This window comes from Tursiops truncatus, chromosome 1 (assembly GCF_011762595.2).
Source record: "Tursiops truncatus isolate mTurTru1 chromosome 1, mTurTru1.mat.Y, whole genome shotgun sequence".
Taxonomy (NCBI): Eukaryota; Metazoa; Chordata; class Mammalia; order Artiodactyla; family Delphinidae; genus Tursiops; species Tursiops truncatus.
The window spans coordinates 59,504,443-59,528,214 of record NC_047034.1 but is presented as its reverse complement, the minus strand read 5'-3'; the positions used below and the strand labels follow the sequence as shown (position 1 = coordinate 59,528,214).

The following is a 23,772-nucleotide window of genomic DNA, read 5'->3' as shown; positions in this document are numbered from 1 at the left end:
AGATCCTACTGGGGGAAAAATAACTCAACATTTCTATTTTTTTTAACTCTTAACCTATTAAGGTTTCTATTATTGTGAATTATTTACAATGTATGTAATGTATTAATACAGTACTGTATAAATTATAACTGAGCACTCATTTATGAGGGAGGAAGAGATGTTCTATTTCTTTTTCTAGTAAGAATGTGAGATCAAAACAGCCTAGAGATATATATATATTTATATATATATATATATTTATATATATATTCTCTTCCCTGTCTACCTTTGTTTCCTACAAGAATTCAATGTCAACAGTTTTATCTTTTTTCTTTAAAAATAGACCACTTATATACCCAAAAGAAGGGTATCGGGCTTCCCTGGTGGCACAGTGGTTGAGAGTCCGCCTGCCGATGCAGGGGACACAGGTTCGTGCCCCCTTCCGGGAAGATCCCACATGCCGCGGAGCGGCTGGGCCCGTGAGCCATGGCCGCTGAGCCTGCGCGTCCGGAGCCTGTGCTCCGCAACGGGAGAGGCCACAACAGTGAGAGGCCCGCGTACCGCAAAAAAAAAAAAAAAAAAAACAATTAAAAGCAGGGTCTCAAAGAGATATTTATATACCCATGTTCATAGCAGCATTATTCACAATAGCTAAAATGTGGAAGCAATCCAGTGTCCATTAATGGATGAATGGATAAACAAAATGTGGTATGCACTTACAATGGAATATTATTCGGCTTTAAAAAGGAAGGAAATTCTGACATATGCCACAACATGGATGAAAGTTGAAGACATTATACTGAGTAAAATAAGCCAATCACAAAAAAGATAAATACTGCCTGATTCCATTTACACAAGGTACTCAGAGTAATCGAAACGACAGACACAGAAAGCAGGATGGTGGTTGCCAGGGCTGGGGGAGAGGAATATTGGGAGTCATAGTTTACTGGTTATAGAGTTTCAGTGTTACAAGATGACAAGAATTATGGAGATGGATGGTGGTGATGGTTGTACAACATCATGAATGTATTTAATACCACTGAATTGTACACCTAAAATTGGTTACAATGGTAAATTTTATGTTATGTGTATTTATCACAATTAAAAAAATTGAGGGAAAAAAACAGACCACATATGATCAGATGAGAGCTCACTTATTCATTCCAAAAATATTTATTAACTGCTTCTCTTGTGCCAAGCTCTGATGGTACATTCAATGATTTCTAAGAAATAATCCCTGGTTTTAAGGAGGTCTGTAAGGAAGTCAGTAATGTAAAAGCCAAATATATAAACAAATCATTATAAGTTAATACTCTAAGAACAATTATAGTGATAGTCAAGAGCTAGCACTTTCTATTAGGTACCTGCTACGTGTTAAGCACCTAGTTCTAAACACTTAGGTATTTTATCTGAATAACAGTATGAGAGAGACAGATTATTACCTGTACTTTACAGATAGTAAAACTGACTCAGGTAGGTTTAAAAACACACTCAAGACTACCCAGCTTAGAAGCAAGTGAACCCAGGCAGTTGGATTCCAGATCCCATGCTCCTAACCACTCTCCTCAGAGTGGTGGAAAGGGGATCTAAGGGAAATAGGACCACGCAGCCTACATACACTGCTCTGTTTGCTACATCTCCAGAACCCAAAACTAAACTCTTTCATTTTAACTGCTTATTGAAACAAATCACATCTTAAAAAGCAACACAACAACAATGGCCTAAAAATCAGTCCATACTTGTCAGACTTGTAATTCTAACAATGCACTGAAAAATGTATGTTGCACTCTGCAATACTATAGTTCAGAAAAAACTACGTCACAATAGGCAACGAAACACTTTTGTTTAAACTTCTCCCTTGCTTAAATCACACTGAAATGGAGTTATAGAATACAATATGGAGAACCGTCTTAAACAAACCAGAAATCTGATTTTCAGAAGTTGCATATTTAAGAGTCAGTCACCATCTATTTTAAGCCAAATACCTGCTTCTGTGTGACTTCAAGGGCATTCTGGAGTAAACTATACCGATGGTAAAGTTTACCATTCAACAGGCTTCTAAAGTTTAATCTAAGTCTCAATGTACCTCCATCCACTCTGAATGACACTATAATAGAAATCAACAGTATATGAGAACCTGCTACGTCAAGCCAGCTGCTTCCAGTAAGGGTTTGTGAAAAGCAGCTCCAAAGAACAAACTTCACTGTCTCAAACATTCTGAGAACACAGTTGATCATTAAATATTTATTACCTGACTAGTAGGCAAATAAACATAGCAATTCCTATGGCTTTACTTAGATGCCACAGTGAGAAGTACAACAGAAACGAAAAGACTACAACCAAAAGGTTTGTATTTTCCCATTACCACAGACTAGACTTTAGGCAATAATTTGTTTTGTACTAAATCTTTACCAGTCTTCCTCCAGGGCTTCCTTCAAGGATCAAGTATTCTCTTACACTGAATTGTGTCAAACATTAACCTCAACTTTAGTGTGGCCAAAACCATTTTCAAACCTGTCCAGATTGTTCTCAGAAGGCTATTGCTTCCTCATAAATTCACCTTGAAAGGCAAACAGAAGGTGAGCTCAGTGAAAAGGGTCTCATGTAGAGACTCTGATTTGCTAACTCTAGCTTAGCATTTCTCATTAATAAAGTCAGACAAGCAAATTACATGAGGAGGAAAAGTTAGGCGAATTATTAAATTTAGTTAATTTTCCTTTTCCATGTAAATTCTTTAAGAATTAAGTTAAAATGTTGTAATCCTTTTTATCTTTAAAAAAAAGTCAGTTTTAAGGCCAAATATCTTCTCCCCTTGTGAAAAATACAATGTTCAATGTGAGGATTCTACATATTTCCAAGGTTTTCTTTTTAAAAAGTCATTTGAGATAATATCTCAGAAGTAGAATGCATTATTGTTTGTCCTTAACAGAAAAAAAAAGTCAATGCTGCAGTAAACAGAACACAAACTCATGTGTTTCCCCAACTATGATGCTTAGGAATGCACCTTCCATTTAATGCCCGCTTAATTTTATTACAGAGTAAAAAATGCCAGAAAAGAACCATTTCCATAGTATAAGTGTAAATCAGGAAACTGATCAAATAAGAATCATTTTAAAAGGCATATATCCAGTTTCAGAGAAGAAAGGACTTTTTGAAACTTTTTCAGCTTGGGCCCTATAGATCCTTGAAAATTCTTCCTCTCAGACTTCTGCAGATCACTACCGTAAAAATGTACAATAACGCCACGTTAAATACCATGTAAAAAAACAATGCCACATACTGCCTACTAGGGGAAATCTTCTCTCTGAAAAGCAAGGCTGAAAGAAAACACAATTATTGTTAAAAGTCTTTCCAGACCAATCCCAGCCAACTGATATTTCTGTATACTTGGAATCTAATTTTCACCGAATTTCAGAGATCAAAGGAACATTAATGATAAGGAAACAGAAGTTCAAATAAATTAAGTAACTTCGCAAGAGTTTTGTGACTTGCTAAGTAACAGAGTTTAACAAAGACCCTTGTTTCCTGATGGGCAGACTGATGTTTCCGTAGTAGAATGCTGGGTCGTCATCTGGCAGGTTTGTGCAACATAAATTCTCTCTATAACCAAATTCTGAGCTTCTGGAGGATAGTGACTACATCATTTATTTCTTTTGAAGCTCCAAAGTGATTTTCCTGGTTCTGGGACCCCTAATAAAAAAGTCAACTATATACTACCAAAATAAAGATCGAAAGGAGTAAATAAATGTGTTTAGCACAAGATTTTAATAAAATGGCAAAATCCACTCCTCAAGATAAAAAACAAAACCCTACACCCATTTGTTTGTCTATTTCTATTTCCAGAAAAATTCAGAAGGAAGACATTTTTTCTTACTTTTTTGAATAAGTATGGCTTCTCTGACTAGCACTTTAAAAAATACACTTGATGAGGCTTCCCTGGTGGCACAGTGGTTGAGAGTCCGCCTGCTCATGCAGGGGACACGGGTTCGTGCCCCGGTCCGGGAAGATCCCACATGCCACGGAGCGCCTGGGCCCGTGAGCCATGGCCGCTGAGCCTGCGCGTCCGGAGCCTGTGCTCCGGCAACGGGAGAGGCCACAACAGTGAGAGGCCCGCGTACCGCAAAAAAAAAAAATACACTTGATGAAAGAGTAAGTGACTCCAGGAGAAGAGTTATCCATCAGGGACCACTTGTCAACAATTATCTGAACCACAATATTCGAAAAGAGAAATGGATCTGAACCAAAAAAGAAATACTGGGTCTAACTATAATGGCAAGAGACTATTAAAGCAATTACACACTATTCACCTAATATTCAATTAGAAAACTGACTTCATTATTGGGCTAGAAGTCATCTGATAACACAGAAGATTAGAATATAAGTGGTATCTGTAAATTTCTTGATCCAAAGGGCTGTTGCTAAGGTCACGAGTATACGAAGCCTAATTTTGTTATGCCTTTATCCCATAGTCACTATGCCACTGGGCCTGGAAGTGAACGCGCTAGCCATTTACGATGTGTCCCTCTAGACCTTCACTGTGCTCTTCTTTAACCTGCTCTGAGTTTGGCCAGCCAACCAGCATGAGCTTCATCAAAAGATTCCCTTGTCCTTGGACTTTCACATGGGTCCAGCCAGTAGGAAGCAGTGGCTAAAGATCAAAGGAAGAAAAGTGAAGTCAAGATATTTATTCTCCTTTCTCCCTGCCAGATCACATTGGTCAGTTGCTCCTCTCTACAAAAGGCCACAGCTCCTGTCAATCTATCTGTCCATTACAGCTACTCTGCTAGCTCTCTCCTTCTGCCCTGGGAACAGGTCTATAGGTAGTATTGGCTCCATGCTGTTGCTAGCCCCTCCCCTCATACTGAACCATCCCTTGTTAACTTCTCTTACTTCTCCCCACACCTCTATAATTAGTCTCTTTAGTAAACTTTTCAATTATCCCAATTGAGTATACTATATCTATATCCTGCTAGGACCCAGAATGATACTTTGGAATACAGGTACTTCCTGCCTCACACTGCCAGTCCCAGATCATTTTCATTGGGGGCAGTGGGGGGTGGGGGTCACCTTCAGTTACTTGTGCTTATGTTGTCATATCCAAAAGGGCTTTGCCTAACCTGAGGTCACATATATTTATTCCTATATTTTCTTCTCAGAGCTTTATAGTTTTAGCTTGTACATTTTGGTCTATAATCCACTTTGAATTACATTTCAGAGTCTTATCTTTTTGCATATGGATATCCAATTGTCCCAGCACCATTTGTGGAAAAGACTACTGTTTCTTTTTTTTTTTTTTTTTTTTTTAAGACTACTGTTTCTTCATTGAATTGCACTGGCATTTTTGTTGAAAATCAACTTACCATAAAAGGTTTATTTCTGGACTTTCAATCCTGTTCCACTGATCTCCATGTCTAGCCTTATACCAGTACCACATTCTCTTGATTACTGTATCTTTTTTTTTTTTTTTTTTTTTTTTTTGCGGTACGTGGGCCTCTCACTGTTGTGGCCTCTCCCGTTGCAGAGCACAGGCTCCAGACGCGCAGGCTCAGCGGCCATAGCTCACGGGCCTAGCCGCTCTGTGGCATGTGGGATCCTCCCAGACCGGGGCACGAACCTGTGTCCCCTGCATCGGCAGGCGGACTCTCAACCACTGCGCCACCAGGGAAGCCCTGATTACTGTATCTTTATTGTTAGGTTTGAAAACAGGAAGTCTAAGTCCTCCAATTTTGGTCTTTTTATTCAAAATTTTGTTGACTATTCTGAGTCCTTCACATTTCCATATCAATTTTAGGATCAGCTTGTCAATTTCTGCAAAAAATATCTGTTGGGATTTTGATAGGGATTGCACCAAATCCATTTATCTGTTTATAGAGAAATGCCACCATAATATATTGATTCTTCCAATCCATGAACATGGAATGTCTCCATATATCTTACAATTTTACTCAGCAATGTTTTGTAGTTTTCAGTGTATATCTTGCACTTCTGCTAAAAAATATTCCTAAGTATTTATTCTTTTGATGCTATTGTAAATGGAATTTATTTCTTAATTTACTTTTCAGACTGTACATTGTAGTACATAGAAATACAACTGATTTTTGTATACTGATTTTGTATATTGATCTTATATTCTGCAACCTTACTGAGCACATTAGTTATAAAAGTTTTTTGGTTTGGGGGCAGGGGGTGGTAGATTCCATAGGGTTTTCTACATATACAGTTATACCATCTGTGAATAAAGACAGTTTTACTTCTTCCTATCCAATCTGGATGCCTCTTATCTCTTTTTTTCTTGCCTGACTGCAATGGCTAAAACTTCTATTACAACATTGTATAAAACTGGTGAAAGCAGACATCATTGCCCCTTATTCCTGATCTTAGGAAGAAAGCATTAACATTTTCACCAGTAAGTATGTTGTTAGTTATAGGTTTTCTGTGAATCTCCTTAGTCAGGTTGAAGGACTTTCCTTCTATTCCTTATTTGTTGAGAATTTTTATTATGAATGGTATTGGATTTTGTAAAAATGTTTTTGTATGTTTGCTGATCATGTGGGTTTTGTCCTTTATTAATAAGGTGAATTATATTAACTAATGATTTTCAGATATTAAATCAACTTTGAATTCTTGGTATAAATCCCACTAGGTCATGTGGTATAATCCATTCCATATGTTGCAGGATTCAGTTTACTAAAATTTTGTTGAGGATTGGTAAATCTATATTCAAATAAGGAGTATCAATGGTTTTCTTTTCTTGTAATGTCTTCCTCTGGCTTCCGTATAAGGATAATACTGGCTTCACAGGATGAGTTGGGAAGTATTCCTCTTCCTCTATTTTCCTGAAAGGTTGGTATTGTTTATTCTTTAAATGTTTGATATAGTTCACCAGAGAGATCATTTGGGCCTGAGCTTATCCTTGCAGAAAGATTTTTTATAACTCATTCAAGTGCTTTGCCTGTTATAGATCTATTCAGATTTTCTCCATCTTCTTGAGCCTGTTTTCGTAATTATATCTTTCAAGGACTTCACCCATTTCATCCAAGTTGTCTAATTTGATGGCATAAAGTTGTCCATAGTATTTCATTATAATTCCTTTAATTTATGTAGGGTCAGTAGAGATGGCTCCTCTTTCATTCCTAATTTTGGTAATTTATATATTTGGTCTTCTTTTATTAGCCAGTCTAACTAAAGTTTTATCTATGTTAATCATTTCAAAGAAAGAATTTCTGGTTTCACTGATTTTCTCTATTGTTTCTTAGTTTCCTATTTTATTGGTTTCCACTCTAATCTTCATTTCCATCCCTCTTCTTGTTTTATGTTTAATTTGTTCTTATTTTTCCCTCTATCTAGTCTCTTAAGGTAGAAGCTGAACTTACTGATTTGTAATCTCTTTTCCAGTTTATGCATTTCTCGTTGATTTCTTAATGTTAAAGTACTCTAAGTCTTGGTCTTTGGACCTCTTGTTTCTATCTACACTCACTCTCTTAATGATTGTCTGGTCCATGGCTTTAAATGAATTCTGTATACTGACAGCTCTCAGACTAGACCTCTTCCAAATTTCAGGGTCGTATGTCCACCTGCCTCTTACCTTAGATATTAAATAAACATCTCTAATTTAACAGGCTCCAAACTGAACTCCTGCTCCAGCCCCTTACCAAACTTACTCCTCGTCAGTCTTCCACATCTCTGTTAATGGCAACTCCACCCTTACCATTGCTTAGGCCATAATCCAAGGGTCATCTTTTTTTTTTTTTTTTTGCGGTACACAGGCCTCTCACTGCTGTGGCCTCTCCCGTTGCGGAGCACAGGCTCCGGACGCGCAGGCTCAGCAGCCATGGCTCACGGGCCCAGCCGCTCCGTGGCATATAGGATCCTCCCGGACCGGGGCACGAACCCATGTACCCTGCATCGGCAGGCGGACTCTCAACCACTGCACCACCAGGGAAGCCCCAAGGGTCATCTTTTAACTCTATCCCTGACTCACTCTTTCTCTTAGACCTCACACCCAAGCCATCAGGAAATCCTGTTAGCTCTACCTACAAAGAATATCCACCAAATCACTCCACTACCTCCACTGCAATTACACTACTCCACGCCGCCATACTCTCGCCTAGATTATACCTTATGACTTGTCTCTCTACTTCCACTCTTGACCACTGCCCCCTGCCACATCTATTCTCAAAAAAGCAGCCAAAGAGACGCTGTAAAAATGTAAGTTGAACCACCTCACCCCTCCTCTTAAAATCTGCAGACTCAAACTTCCTCTCTCTATCAGAATGAAGTCAACACACTTTCAATGGCCTGCAAGATCTGGCCTCCCAGTACCTGCCTGATCTCATCTCCCACAACTGTCACTCTTGCTTACTGTGCCAGAGCCACACTGTTACTTGAACACAGGGCATTCTCCACCTAAGAGTCTCTCCAGTGGCTACCCTACTTCCTGGAATACTTTTTCTCCAACATCTGCATGGCTCATCCTTTCTCACTCTCAAGTCTTTGCTCAACTATCATCTTCTCTATTAGACTGACTCTGGCCATGTCCCTTTGAATTACACTTACCACCATTACTAGCACTCCCAATGTTCATCACCCTGACCACTTTTTCCCTATAGCATTTAACACCTTCAAATATTATGTATATTATTCTTAATATGTTGATTATTTATTATATATCTCCTTCAATAGAATGTAAGACCTCTTAGGGCAGGAATTATTGTCTGTTTTATTCATGGTTGTATCCCAAGGGACTAGGTATACGTATGGCATATAATAGGTGTTATTAAATATTTGTTGAATGAATAAATAAATTTAAAAAGCAGAACTTATCCACTGGCCATTATCAAATTAAACGTTATTCATGCCTGAAAAGCTGAATTTATTTATTCCTCCATTCATTCAACAAATATTGAGCTCCTTCTCTTTGCCAGGCACTGCGGCAGACAATAGGGATATTCAAAACAGACATGCCCTGTTGACATGGAGCTTGCTTACCAACCTTCTGTTTCTCTTCATAGCATGTTAAAAAAATGGTATAATTCCTGTAATAATAAGTGTTATAAAGACAATACAATGCATAAGTAAATGTGTTAATGATTAGGAACAGAGAGCTAGGAGTCTTCCTTCAACTAGAATAGACAGTAAAGCCCACTATGAGGAGATATCATTCGAAGTAAAACCAGGATAAGGAGAAGCCATTCATGCAGAATCCTGCGGGGAGAAATATTCCAGAGAGACAAAAAGCATAAAGCTTCAAAGAGGAGATGGAGGGGCTTCCCTGGTGGTGCAGTGGTTGAGAGTCCGTCTGCCGATGCAGGGGACACGGGTTCATGCCCTGGTCCGGGAAGATCCCACGTGCCGCGGAGCGGCTGGGCCCGTGAGCCATGGCCGCTGAGCCTGCGCGGCCGGAGCCTGTGCTCCGCAACGGGATAGGCCACAACACTGAGAGGGCCGCGTACCGCAAAAAAAAAAAAAAAAAAAAAAAAAAAGAGGAGATGGAGTTTGGTGAATTCAAGGAAAAAAAAGCCAATATGACCTGAAGGTGGTAGAAGGGGGATAGATAAGGTGGGAGGGCATCCTGCCTCCACTGCAGAGGCCCTAAACCCACCCTAACATTTTTAGCAATTTAGACGCATCCTAGAATGTTATTTTTATATCACCTTCTCTCTCCTGTGCTCCCTCTCCTACTTTTTTCCCTCTAGGGAAAATGCCAATGGCACTGAGTGCCAGTGTCACTGAGTCGAAATTTGAGAAGCTTATTCCTTAGCAGACTTGGTACTTCTGTGCAAATCAGAAAAAGTTGTGCTTTCCTCACAACACTTTCTGTCATCTATTAGAAAAATATGTAATAAATAAGCGTATCTGCAATTCACTCATAGTTGTGCATGTGCAGTGCAACATGCACAGCAGCATGTAGGGCCCTGGCTGCAGAGACAGAGGAGGGTAGCTCTTTGCAAATCCAACTGGTTCCATTTTTCCTCTAATTCAAATACTGAATGCTGTGGATGTTAAATATACATGTAGCTTTTCATACACTGCAATTATTACTATTCAGCATTAACTACAGTTGGCTACAGATTCTGTTAGCTTTATCCTCATGCGAAAAGGAATGAGTCTGAGTATTTCTGAGATGCAGATTCAAGGTGCTGTAAGCATGAACGTACTTCCGTAAAAATGGCAAAAGCCTTGACTATATCAGCAAGTGTCAGAAGTACTGATCATCAGACAGTCTAACAGAAGAGCTACATATTAGGGTAATCTTCCCTATCTTTAGGAAAAGTTTTTGCCTACATTATTTCATGTGATTCCTGGGTTATTTTAATTTAGTAGTTTACTGTTTTGGAGTTTTTTTTTTAAAATAAGATAAAGGATATTTTGATGGAGTAACAGATTCTTAAAAACCATTTTCAAGTTTAATCCCAAAGGAGGCCATTCTTTTTCATCACCTAGGCTTCCGTTTCCTAATTTATGAAAAGGAAAAGTGTGTGTCTTCATGAGAAACAATCTGTGATACTGTGTTCTTTCTAGATGAATGGTATGCGTATGTCACATTGATATAATTAAAATTAATGAGCAACTAATAATATCCATAAAGGATATCGCTCCCGAGAGAATGCGTCCAGTGATAAAGGAGTGCCACCTAATGTTCAGTGTGGACTTCAACATATCCAGGCCACACAGCCATGTGACAAACACCACCCCTCAGTTGGAGCCCTGAAATTATATATTAAATCATGGTAATTTTGCAGAGGCCCCAATTGAGTATCAAAATAAGAATTATGACTTCTTGAAGAAAATTTGTATCACTCATATGCTCTAGAAATTGATTTTTCAAAAGGAAGTAAACAGTCTTTACTTTTCTCTATAGCTACAAAAAAAAAAAAAAAAGAACAAGCAGAAATTTACTCCTAAAATATTTTTTAAAATTTAAACACCTTGGTCTCAACTGCAGTAGACTAGAAAGAGCCCAGACTTCCAGGTTCAAATCAGGGCCCTCCCACTCAACAGCAGTATAACCTTGGGTCTTTCAAACCTGAGACTGTTTCCTTACATGAAAAGAACTTAATTTACAATAGGCATAAAATAAATGATAGATATTAGTTATTAAAAAAGTAGGTCTCCCATTATGATTTATAAGCTAATAAGTTAACTTAGTTTTTAATAGATCCCCTTCCAGTCATCAGGGCTTTAAGAAATGTTTTATTGAAAAGACAACACATGCCAGGTCAACAATTTCATCTCTCTCTAATCCCTTGCATAAAAAAATGACCTAATCTCAGTTCTTTTCTGATCCTTCCCCCAACCAGTCCCAAGTAAGTTTAAAGCATTTTTTTTAGCCACTGAAGAAATTATCAGGTTCAAACAGCAACTCTGATTAAAGAAGAATAACAGGCACTCAATTCTCTTCACTTGCTTTCTAACATCTAACATTACATAGCAGGGTTTTAAACAATTTAAAACAATAATTTTTAAAATCCAGTTAAACTATTTCAAGAATATCTTCCCCATGACATTAAAAAAAAAGGGAGTAATTTGATGTGTATGTGTGTGTGTGTGTGTGTGTGTGTGTGTGTGTGTAAAAGAATCTTTTATTTTTAACCCTTGGATTAATATCATCAAATTTTATTAATTTACCTTTGCAATTCTCAAAAATTAAGTCTCTTTTGAGCCTAATCTTCCCTTTAATGTTACAGATTTATTGTTTGTATAAGTGACAATTTAGCTGTAACAGATAAGAACAGTTTCATGACAGCTCAGTGTATTAATTAGGAAGGTCTTTTAAGCACACTGTTACTGAGGGCCTCCATGGGCCAGGCCTGGGAATGCAAAGGAGAATATTGGGTTGGCCAAAAAGTTTGTCCAGATTTTTCCGTAACATCTTACAAAAATCCCGAATGAACTTTTTGGCCAACCCAATAAATAAATCCTGCTCTCCAGGAGCTCACTCTCCTCGGCACATTACTCAGTCCTCACTCTGAGAGCCAGAAGGCAGATTACAAAGATAAATTCCCAATGCATGTCTTTGAAAGCAGATGGAGCCCCTTCTCCACCAGCACTGCATTCCCAGGAGACTAAGCCTTCGGGAAGGGGCAGAGGGGATCATGGAGACCGTAGGAAGAATAGGCAGGGCCAGAGACGTCGCTACTTCCATCTCTCTCGTGGCCTTGGAGGTTTCTCTCTTTTCTCTCCTGGATTTTAGATGTCTGTCCCTCTCCCTCTCTCTTGGTCCTGGATTTCTTTCTCTCCCTCTCTACCTCTAAACTTTGGACAGCTTTCTTTCCTAGGGAGATAAAAGGATATTTAAGAAAATAGAGAATGCAAAGGAAAATAAGGCAAACAGTGTAAAAAAGGATCATAAAACAGAACTGAAGTTGGTACTTACTGATATGGTATTGACTAAATAAAGTTTTTAATTCCTTCCCTTATTTAAGAAACTAGAACTACAGCAGTATGGAGTCAGTCACATCTACATACAGCGATGCACACTGCATCTAGACATGAGCACAGTGTGGCAGCAAGAACATCTCACTGAGGGAGAAGACATGTGGGCCTCTGAGTACTTCCCAACCTAGCTTCCTCATCTATAAAATTTGGGGATAAGACTAGATTGGTGGCTCACAAACATTTTCCTTTTTTTTTTTTTTTTTTTGCGGTACACGGGCCTCTCACTGTTGTGGCCTCTCCCGTTGCGGAGCACAGGCTCCGGACGACGCGCAGGCTCGGCGTCCATAGCTCATGGGCCCAGCGGCATGTGGGATCTTCCCGGACCGGGGCACGAACCCATGTCCCCTGCATCAGCAGGCGGACCCTCAACCACTGTGCCACCAGGGAAGCCCCACATTTTCCTTTTTTTTTTTTTTCACCAGAACCTACAATAAGAACTACAATTTCCACTAGAACCAATACACACACATACACCCTCCACAATGGAAAAAAAGTTCCATGAAACAATTCTGATCCTAGAATGTGCAATGTACTAATATTTTACACTGTTTTTAAAAGCTAGTTGCTATTCACAATTTAGAGTTCATAATCCACCAATGGGTCCCAACATCAGTTTCAGAAACACTGGTCTTACAAAAATCCAAAGTCTCCTTCAGCTCGAAGAGTTTATGATTTCATACCACATAGGGCTTATATGATCTGGCCTCAGGCTACCTCTCAAGCACATTTCTGCCACTCTCTCCCTCACTCTTCTCTGCTCCAATCTTACTGGCCTTCTTGCTGGTCCCTGCACAGAGCAAGCAGGCTCCCACCTCAGAATCTTTGCCCTTGCTATTCCCTCTGCCTGGACTACTCCACTGCTAGGGTTATTAAGGCTCTCTACAGTATCACTTCATTCAGCTTTCTGCTCATATGTCAGCAATCTAGAGAGGTTTCCCTGACCATCCAATAAATACCACCTCCTTCTACTTTCTTCAATCTCTTCTCCCATAATCTAACTTTTCCATAGCACTTATCAATAATTAACACTATATTACATGTTTGTTTATTGTGTGACTTCCCACCCCCAGAAATTTTAGCTCCATAAGGGTAGGACTTTGTCAGTCATTGCTGTATATCCTGGATGCCTAGAACAGTGCCTGGTATATAATAGGAACTTAAAAATAATTGTTGAATGAATGAATGAATCTAGAGTTCCCTCTCAGAATACAACAGCCTACTGTCTGAGACTTAGAATTTTAGATTTTCTCTGGTGGTAAACAGCCCTTGATCAAAAACAGTTCTCCACTCCTGGTCTTTACCAAAGGGACTAGCAGGGAAATTCAGTGGAAAGTTAACTTCCCTTCTTTTCAACTACCTTTTCAGAGCATTATTATTCTTCTTTGAATGTCCGTGCTTCTCTGCTCTCTACTGATTTTGATATTCCTCCTCACATGCAATTCCTATCTCTAGAGGACATTATGAATTAGTTCAGAATCTTAAATGCCTTAAAAAATGGAAAATATTATGTAAATATCAGACACTATCATTATTAAACCTGCAGCTGTGCAATGCTTCTGTCAGGTGCTAAAATGAAAAAAGAAAGTAAGAAGGGGAGGGGAACCAGAGTAACTGGAGGTGCTACTTTAGGTTGAGTGGCCTAGGAAGGCCTCTCCCACGAGGTAAGCATCGGAAAAAGTGAAGAAGCATTTCAGGCAAATGGAATAGTAACTGTGGCTGAAGTCCATGTAATTCTGGGGGAAAAAAAGATGTAAACTTTTAAAGATGTATATCTCAAAAGGTTAAACCAAAAAGAATCTGCTTTAAAATCATATTAATATGCACACCTCAAGTACTTCCCAATAGTCACCAGATGTGTGTGTCTTGTGCCCACCTACAACTCACCCAAAGGGACATCTGGGTCAATAGGCAAAAATGTTCAAAAGAAAGAAAAAACAAAACATTTGTTAAGTAGGCTGAAGCTTGAACAATGAACCACAGTGACACTTTCCTACTGTTTCCAAATGCCTTCTAGTAAATTTAAGGAATCGATGTTGACATTAGCATGCTAAGTTTAATTTGGGATTTATATATATTCAAAGTTGAAGAAAATGTGAAACTCAGTGAATGAAAAATAACACAGAAAAAGGTGTAAAGTTAACTAATCTTGTTTTTAATTAACACTCCTACATAGTGATTAGTCTCTCCTCTCTGTTCCTACATTCAGCAGGTCTCTATCTTAACACCTGTCAGTAACAACAGTAGTAGCAACAGCTAACATTTATTGGATGCTTACAATGTATAAAGCATTAAGCTAAGCACTTTATCTCTTTTAATCATAACACTATTCCTATGAGGGAGTTAGTATTATGTTCATTTTACAAATGAGGAAATTGAATTTCTCTAAGTTAGTAGTACAATGTTACAATATATCATGTTTATCTCTTCCCTGCCTTCCCTCTTCCCCCAAGATTGTGAGCTCCTTAAAAGAAAGATCTAGTCTTATTCATCTTTGTATCTCAGATTTATGGCATGTAGCAGGAACCCAACAGTAGGGCAGAAGGATGAGTACAAGAGGCTCTGCCCCACTTCTTAGTATTTCAATTTTCCTTCTAAAAATGTTCTAGTGATGCATGCCTCGATCTATGTGTGTACTGAGAGTCAAGATAAATTCTCAAGGCCATTACTAGATTTTAAATGGATATTCTGGGGGAAAGTGAGCATATTATTATAGGATCCATTCTCCCTTTGGAGATAAAATTTTTAATTATTTAATTATGAAAAATACTCAAATACCTAAGATATACAAATATGCACCTTTCAGAGATTTGGGCAGATATAGTAAAATTCAAAAAACTACTTAAAGAGCAAGATGGTTTAACATAAATGATAGACCTGTACCTGCCACTAGATGGAGGGATTTTCCATTTTTCCAAAGCCCTATTTCTGAGCCTCTGTAGCAAGAAACAGATTAGGCCTAAAAACGGCTCCTTTATATTTTCACAATCAAATTATTGAATAATAAAATTTCAAGACTACCAGTAATAAAAGCAAATAAAACTTAGCTCCCAGCTAATCCACTTAAGCTTGGCAGAAATTCATGGATCTCAAGATCTAATACTTACTAAACACATATCAGACATGCTTAGCTGTCTCCTCCCAAAAGGACATGAGAGTTATTGAAACTGGTCGCGAGAACTATTCCTGCCATCTCCCATCCCCTCCCTTTTCCCTGACCTTTTACTGCTTCCTTAGGAAAATGAATCTCTAATAGAAATTGAGGAAGATGGTATTTAATATACTGCTATAAAAGTAAATTTTTAAATATCCACAAAATTGGACAGTAACACCACTAACCTCAAATATTTACTTCTGAAACTTGTTTTAGATTTTTTTTTCTTTTTTTTTTGCGGTACGCAGGCCTCTCACTGCTGTGGCCTCTCCCGTCACGGAGCACAGGCTCCGGACTCGCAGACTCAGCGGCCATGGCTCACGAGCCCAGCCGCTCCGCGGCATGTGGGATCTTCCTGGACCGGGGCACGAACCCGTGTCCCCTGCATCGGCAGGCGGACTCTCAACCACTGCGCCACCAGGGAAGCCCTTGTTTTAGATTTTAATCACCTTCCATTCTCTCCAACCATCTTCTCATTAGGTAGTAGTTTGGTTAATATGAAAATAATAAATTTCATATGTATAGTACATTACAGTTTATAAATTATTTTCACATACATTACCTCATTTGATCGTCACAAAATATGAACAGAAATTATCATTCTGATTTTATGGATGAGAAAACAAGCCCAGAAAGATTACATGTCACACAGTAAATAAGTGCTGAAACCAATACTACAATAAGGATTGAAAGTTTTCGATTTCTAGCTCTAGACCAGTTCCTTCGTACTACAATCAGCTGCTGCTTCAAAACAGACAAGAGAGGACTGGATAATCTGTCTTTGAATAATAGTTTAGAAAAGGTTACTCCTATCTTCATCAGTATATACAGTCAATAAATTTTGAATTGTAACAGTTTATGAAAGATGTGAAATAATTAGAGAAATATTTTGGATAAGTATTAACAGCATTTTTCATCTATAGAAAATTAGTGATTTATAATCTTTCTCTCTCAATATACTGGGTAAAGAAAGTGAAAGAGTTCGAATCCATTGTTACATGTATGTATTAAATGTATAGAAATATCAGGTTAGAGACTAGGAGACACAGGCACCATGGCACACTGCTAGTAGTGTACAAACGGGTAAAACTTTCTGGAGGTAATTTGGCAGTGCATATCAAAAAGATTTAAAAATGCACATGGCCTCTCACTCAGTTATTCTATTTCTAATTTATTCTAAGAAAATAATTATGATGTGAGTAAAAATGTGTCTGCAAAAAATACGTTTATTATGGTGTTAAAAGACCAAATTAATAAATAGATTGGTTAAACCAGATTAAATGAAGGAATATAACGTAGTTCTAAAACTGATCTGGAAAAATGTATAAGACATATTAAGTGAAAAAAAATTTGTAAACAATGTATGCAATACGATCACATTTTAAAAGAGATATATACGTGTGTGTGTATATATATATATACACACACGTGTGTGTGTGACTGAGATAATATTCTAAAATATTAATACTGATTGTATATAGTCAGTGATATTACAGATGCATTCAATTATATTTTTGCACTTAGCTATTTTCAAATCTCTAAAACTGACTACATCTCTACAACAGAGTAAGTTAAATATTATATATATAAATGAAGTATGTATTTTATGTTTTGATACATTATGTATTACCTGTATTTTATATATTACATAAATATATAAAATGCATATAGCATATATATGTTTAACTTGTACCAGAACTATGGAAAACAAAGAATTAAATTTACATATGTCAGAAAACCCTGGAGCCATTATGCATGTCTACAGAAATACATTTTAAAGAATAAAGCAACATGAAGAATGAATAGCACATAGGATGAGTCAGGAGAGATAACAATAACAACTTAATTAGACAAAGTGCCTGGCATCAGAAAATAAACTTGAATTGGGCAGTACATTTTAATAGCAACAATTTCTCACATCTACTTAATAGAAAGTCTTAAAATACCAACTTTTGGAAGTTAAGTAGCTTAGATAGTTTTTGCAGGAAAATGAATATAAGGTTCATAGGAAATGTCGGAGATACTTCTGGAGAACAAGGGACTTCAATCTTATGCTATAGACCCATTAAGAAAGGTATCAGGTGAAATCACAGCAGAACACATAATATCCCTAATAACCATGTAGAAACTATGATGCATACCCACCTGGAATGGGGGGCTCTGCCTGACGCATCTTACAGAAGATATTATGGAAACAAAAGGTCCAGTAAAGGGCAATTAAATTATGAAAAGGCAATTATAAGGGGAGAAATTAGGCTCTGATCTTCAAATATAAGAGCAGGACAAAAAAAAACTTTCTTTCCAAAGTTTACAAGATCATAAATGTTACAGATGAAAATAGGCACTGAACAACCAAACTAATATGGCTAACATTTAAATAAGTCCAGATCCAAGGAAAATAAATATTTTGATGGAATAGGAAAAATGTATGAGATACATTATCCTATTGCATTTAGAATGAAACCCAAAATCCTTCTCTTCCTGCCTTTTGTGACAACATGGATGCAACCTGAGGGCATTATACTAAGTGAAATAAATCAGACAGAGAAAGACAAATACTGTATGTTATCACTAATACGTGGAATCTAAAAAGCCAGACTTATAGAAACAGAGAGTAGAATGGTGAGTACCAGGAGCTGGGGGAAGGGGGAAATGGGGAAGTATTGGTCAAAGGATACAAACATCCAGTTAGAAGATGAACAAGTTCTGGGGATCTAATGTATATAGCACGGTTATTATAGTTAACAATGCTGTATTACATACTTGAAGTTGCTAAAAGAATAGATTTTTTTCCTCCAAAAGGATATTAGCATGTTTAATAGCATTCTCTTATTACATTTCATTATTCATGGCCAGTCCCTGAATCAGGGGCTGGTCAATGTACAATGTAAACAGAAGGATACAATAGTGGCAACATTTTTTAATTCAATTTTTTGTTATACAGGTAACACCTGAATTCACTTCACTTGATAAAAAAATAAAGCCACTGCAGTTCAGACTCAAATTCCCTTTGATCAGCTCCCCAAATCCAAAACTCTCCCCTAAACACAGAGGTAACCACTGTTACCAGCTTGTCTATATATTTGCCTAATATTTCCATAGAGAATACATAGTACTATCACGTGGGTTTGTATTTTGCTGGGTTTTTTTTTTTTACATACATTGGAAACTACAAATATTCTGCAACCAATTCTGCAACTAAATTCACTAAAAAAATTCTTATCTGTCTAAGTTGGTAGATATAGACCTATAACAATCTCCTTAAATGCTACATAATATTCCCAGCATGGACACATCATGGTTTACTTAGCCATCTCCCTATTGATAGACATTTAGGTAGTCTCCCATTACAAACAGCCCCTGTCAAAGGCTGGAGACTTCAACCTGGTCCGCCTGGTCCTATGTTCCTACCCCTTGCAAACAAGATTTATCATTCACACTGTGTTAAGTACACAAAATAGCAAAAGTGTCCTTAGGAACATTTTATAACAAATTTATAGTAAATTTTTTTGTCAAAATCCTAGTTCCCACTAAGATGATTTCTTTTTTTTTTTCTGTTTGTTTTTGGCTTTTTTAAAATATACAATTGACATATGTAACATTATATTACTTTCAGGTGCACAACGTAATGATTTAGTATTAGTATATATTGCAAAATGATCACCACAATAAGTCTAAATAACACCCATCACCATACATGGTTACACAATTTCTTCTTATGAGAACTGTTAAGGTCTACTCACGTAGTGACTTTCAAATATGCAATAGAGCATTATTAACTATTGTCACCATGCTGTCCATTATATTCCCATGACATTTATTTTATAACCAGAAGTTTATACCTTTTGACCACCTTCATCCCTTTCACTGACCCCTCCACCACTCTGCCTCTGGCAACCACCAATCTGTTCGAAGAGAGTAGATCTTAAATGTTCGCATCACAAAAAAGAAACGGTGGGCTTCCCCGGTGGCGCAGTGGTTGAGAGTCCGCCTGTCGACGCAGGGGATACGCGTTCGTGCCCTGGTCCGGGAAGATCCCACATGCCGCGGAGCGGCTGGGCCCGTGAGCCATGGCCGCTGAGCCTGCGCGTCCGGAGCCTGTGCTCCGCAACGGGAGAAGCCACAACAGTGAGAGGCCCGCGTACCCCCCCCCCAAAAAAAAAGAAGAAACGGTAATTATCTAAGAGATGGAGGCAATCATTTTGTAATAGATAAGTGCATCAAATTAACACATTGTACATCTTAAACTTACAGTGTTATGTCAATTATACCTCAATAAATCTAGGGGAAAAAAAGAAAAGATGGGGGACAAAAAGTCAGAAAAAAGAAAAAAGATAAAGAGGAAAATTAAGCATTATATTAACCAGTTGCTATGGAGTTTTGCAAATACAACTGCTAAAGAAGAATATAACAAGCTCTAGACTGCATTCATAATAAAATATATAGGGGAAAATGTTTTAAGTTTCAGGTTTTTATTTTAGGCTCTATACTTTCTGATTCAGTTGTAGTAAAGAAAATCCTGCCTAGCTTTCAAACTTTAGTTCCTCCAAGTTAGCAGTTCAAGTAACATAAGGAATTCTGGATGGCAAAGAAGCACGTGGCAAGACAGCCTATTTAGAAAAAACTTTATAAAGTTGAAAACTGAAAAACAATTCATGGAATGAAATCCTGTTCTTTATTCAGCAATCATGAAACTCTCTTTGAAGGTTGTTTTAAAACAACACCAACTTTGAGACATTTATTTAGTCTAATTCTTGTGGAACATTAGTTGATCATCTTTAAAGGCCTTATACTAGCAGTTCATCTCGGGTAACAGTATTCAAATCAGTGCTCTATTTTAGAAGATATATAACATTCATATCTCTTTATTAATCAGAAGAGCCTTGGAATTATCTCTATTCTCTGTATGCACAAAAGTAAATAAATTGATGACTCTATTATATTCTTCATCTTAAACAGCATGCATGTGAGACATCCTTAACTACGGTTGCCTATCTCTGCTTCACAAGATACAGGTGATGCTAGAATTTGAAGCCAGAACCCAATTCTGGTGCTAGAAGCTAGAACTGTAACAAACCAGATGCAGATAATTTAATTGCAATGACCAGCAGAGCAAACAAACTCCATCCTCAGCTGCTTATGGAGACCATCAGCTTTGATAGAGTACAGTTGCCCATGGCCAGACTGAACACGGAGAAAGAACATCCATTTCTCTCTTTTTCTAAAGGCCTACTCCTTCTCATAAAGGACCGACAGCAACTGACATAGGAGAAAGATTTGGATGCAGAAAGAAATTTGAAAATTCAACTCTAGTCAATTTTAGGCTTTCATTAAATTCAGAGTTTATCCTGCCACACAATAAGATTGTCACTAGGTCAAAGGAGGAAGAAGAAATCTGCATGCCCTGAGATCTCAACTATTTTGCCATTTAAAGTGTGTCTTGCTCAAAGTACATTTTACCTTGAACTTTGTGGATCACGAGTCACAGTAAGAAATATATTCTGCGTCATAACCCAGTACACATAACATACATACAATTTAAAACAAAAGTTTCATGAAAGCGACCCTTACTATAGGCAATATGGTAACGTCTATTTCATGTGTCTTCTTTTTTAATGCTGGCTACATACCACAAACTAATTTCATGACGGAATAATGGGTCACAACTACAGTTTCAAAAACACTGCTGTAGTATATACACGTGGTCTGCCCTTTACCTACCTCTCTACCGGAATCTCACACTCCACCATACTCCCCCCACTGCTGTCACCCACACACCACCTCATAACCTATCAATAATAGCAATTTTTTTTCACATTAAACCATAAGATCAGTGCTTACAATACTCGAAGCTCTTTTGATCTTTTTGCTAGTGCTGCCTAGAATCCTTCCCTCAGATCATCGCACTTTATCACTCAGACTTCAAGACAAAAGTCTCTTCCTCAGACGAGCCTTCATTGACCACGCAATTTCTCAAAGAGCCACCACACACAACTCGAGCCAGGACAGAGGGTGCGACGAGGAGTTCACTGCTCTTAGGGTTGTTGGGGGGTCTGAATGACAGGCACCAAAAAACAGTATTTCACAAATATCTGAGTGCCTAACATGATATAAGCAACAGCAGTGAACAAAAGAAAGACCCATTCCTCTAACAGTTCACAGTTTAGCAAGTGTGACAAATCTATGAGCAAATAATTTCGACTGTATATGGTAAGTACAAGTTTGAGGGGCCTCTGCGGTAACCAGGTAGAGATGTCCAGGAAGCAACTAGGCCTTAACAGGTCTGAGATGAAACTGAAATTTAAGAATGAATGCTTACGCATTAGTAGAACTCATGTGTGTGCATGAAATCAACCAAGGAAAATGTAGAGACTGAGAAGTGAAATTATTAAGGAGTGAGTCCCAGAAAATGACATTTTAAAAACAGGCAAAGCCAGTGGAAAAAAAGAGGGAATGAATAATCATGAGCTTCAGTTGTCAGAGAGGCTAAATAAAACAAATTTTGAGAAGAAATTACTGGATTTGGCATTTAAAAGGCCGTTCGAAATTTAAGCAAGAATGACTTCATGAAGCCATTAGAGAGGAATTCAGACAACAGAGTGTTGAGGACGTAAGTGACCGAGCAGAATTTGATACAAATGGAAGCACTATGCTTTCCAGCAGTTTACTGATAGATTGATGGGAGGACTGGATAAACACAGGAAGGGGAAGGGCTTTTGTTTTATTTCATTTTCTTAAGATGTATGACTTGAACACTGAGAAGGAAATGGAGAGGAAGAGGCTGAAAGCACAGGAAAGAAGAACTATAACCTGAAGCAAAAGTCTTGTAAGGAATGGAAGGGAATAAGATTTAGGGCAAAGATGGAAGCATTATCCTTCAACACCTGTTTCTATCAACTAGAAACACAAGACCGAATGATGGGTAAAAAATATAGATCAATATATAGGTTGGGGCATGAGGTTAAAGAAAGTGACTGTTAGACTCTGTCATCTGCTTAGAATGGAGGGGAAGGGACAGGGTTTGTAAAGTGAAGGTGTGGAAAGGGCTCGGAAGGAAAAGGGCAGCAGAAGATTGGAGTAATAAAATGGATTGCTGAGTAGTACTGGAGAAGGGGTGGTGGGTGGGTCTCTGTTAAGTTCATAGCTATACTCATCTGACAATAGTCATCTCTCTATCTTCCAGTTCTTTACCTGTAAGTGTTTAAAATATTTGGTAATTAAGTGAATTAACTAGAACCCTGGTGTTTTCAAACACGTGACTGAATTATCTACAGGCTTTTTCAAAATGCAAATACGGAGCCCCATTCCTATTTATTCAGAATTTCTGGGGGTGAGGCTCTAGCAAGTGAATTTTCCAGAAGTGATCTTGAGGGGCATTCCTGTTAAAAAGCACAGACCTAGAAGGTAATCAACTGGCTAGAAGAGAGCTAATGCAAAATACAACTATTACTATATGGCCCTTAGACAGGGTGTGGGACAGTACTCGGCCACTCAAGAAAGCAAAGATTTCAGGAACTAGGGAGGTTCGGATCAGTAATGAGAAAGTTATACACACACCACAACATACTATTAAATGAAGCGCGTTAACGTGAAGCTGGGAGCTTGAAAAACAAAAATGCAATGATGAAAAATGAAAACATTTTAAATGGTCGAAATAATCTCTCACCTCAGACTAACAGACTCAGTGTCTTACCCCTAAACTTCCTGTCACATTACTCTCGAGGCTTAGCAGTACCAAAGTGGAATTCAGAGTGCTACAAGAAATAGGGAAAGAGGAAATTGCAGGGACTGCTCCTGGAAAGGGAGAAAGAGATAACGGCGTGAAGGCAGATGGGACGCGGACGCCTCTCAGTACCCAGACAACCAATGACCTGGGACGCGGAGTAAAGAAGACCCCGGAGCCGTTCTGGCCTCGCCTGGCACTCACCATCACCTCAGGATCTCAGCACAAGGAAACAGGTATGGTTGCGACAGGAAGTATACAACACCAACACCAACGTCGGGTTACTCTGGCAACAGAGCTCCACCTACTGCCGTACTTTGCGTGGGCCGCCCTGCCCGCCCCTTCGTCTCTATTGGCTAAAAGTAAACGCAGCTCCGCCCACCCAACCGACAGGCCCGCCCTTTCACTCCGTCGCCTGGGGCGACGGAACACCGCCTACCTCGTGCCAGCATCATCACTTCCGTTTGGCCGACAGATAACT

At 38.3% G+C, this 23,772-nt stretch overlaps 1 protein-coding gene across 1 annotated transcript in view; it reads right to left on the bottom strand.

Moving 5' to 3' along the window:
• NME7 (NME/NM23 family member 7) overlaps positions 1–23,623 on the bottom strand; it is a 238,215-nt gene extending 214,592 nt beyond the window's left edge. Inside the window, exon 1 of the mRNA XM_019952750.3 lies at positions 23,496–23,623. Within this exon, the coding sequence (XP_019808309.1) occupies positions 23,496–23,498 (3 nt within the window). The 5' untranslated portion in view covers positions 23,499–23,623. The remainder of the gene's footprint in view (positions 1–23,495) is intronic.
• Positions 23,624–23,772: the final 149 nt, after the last annotated feature.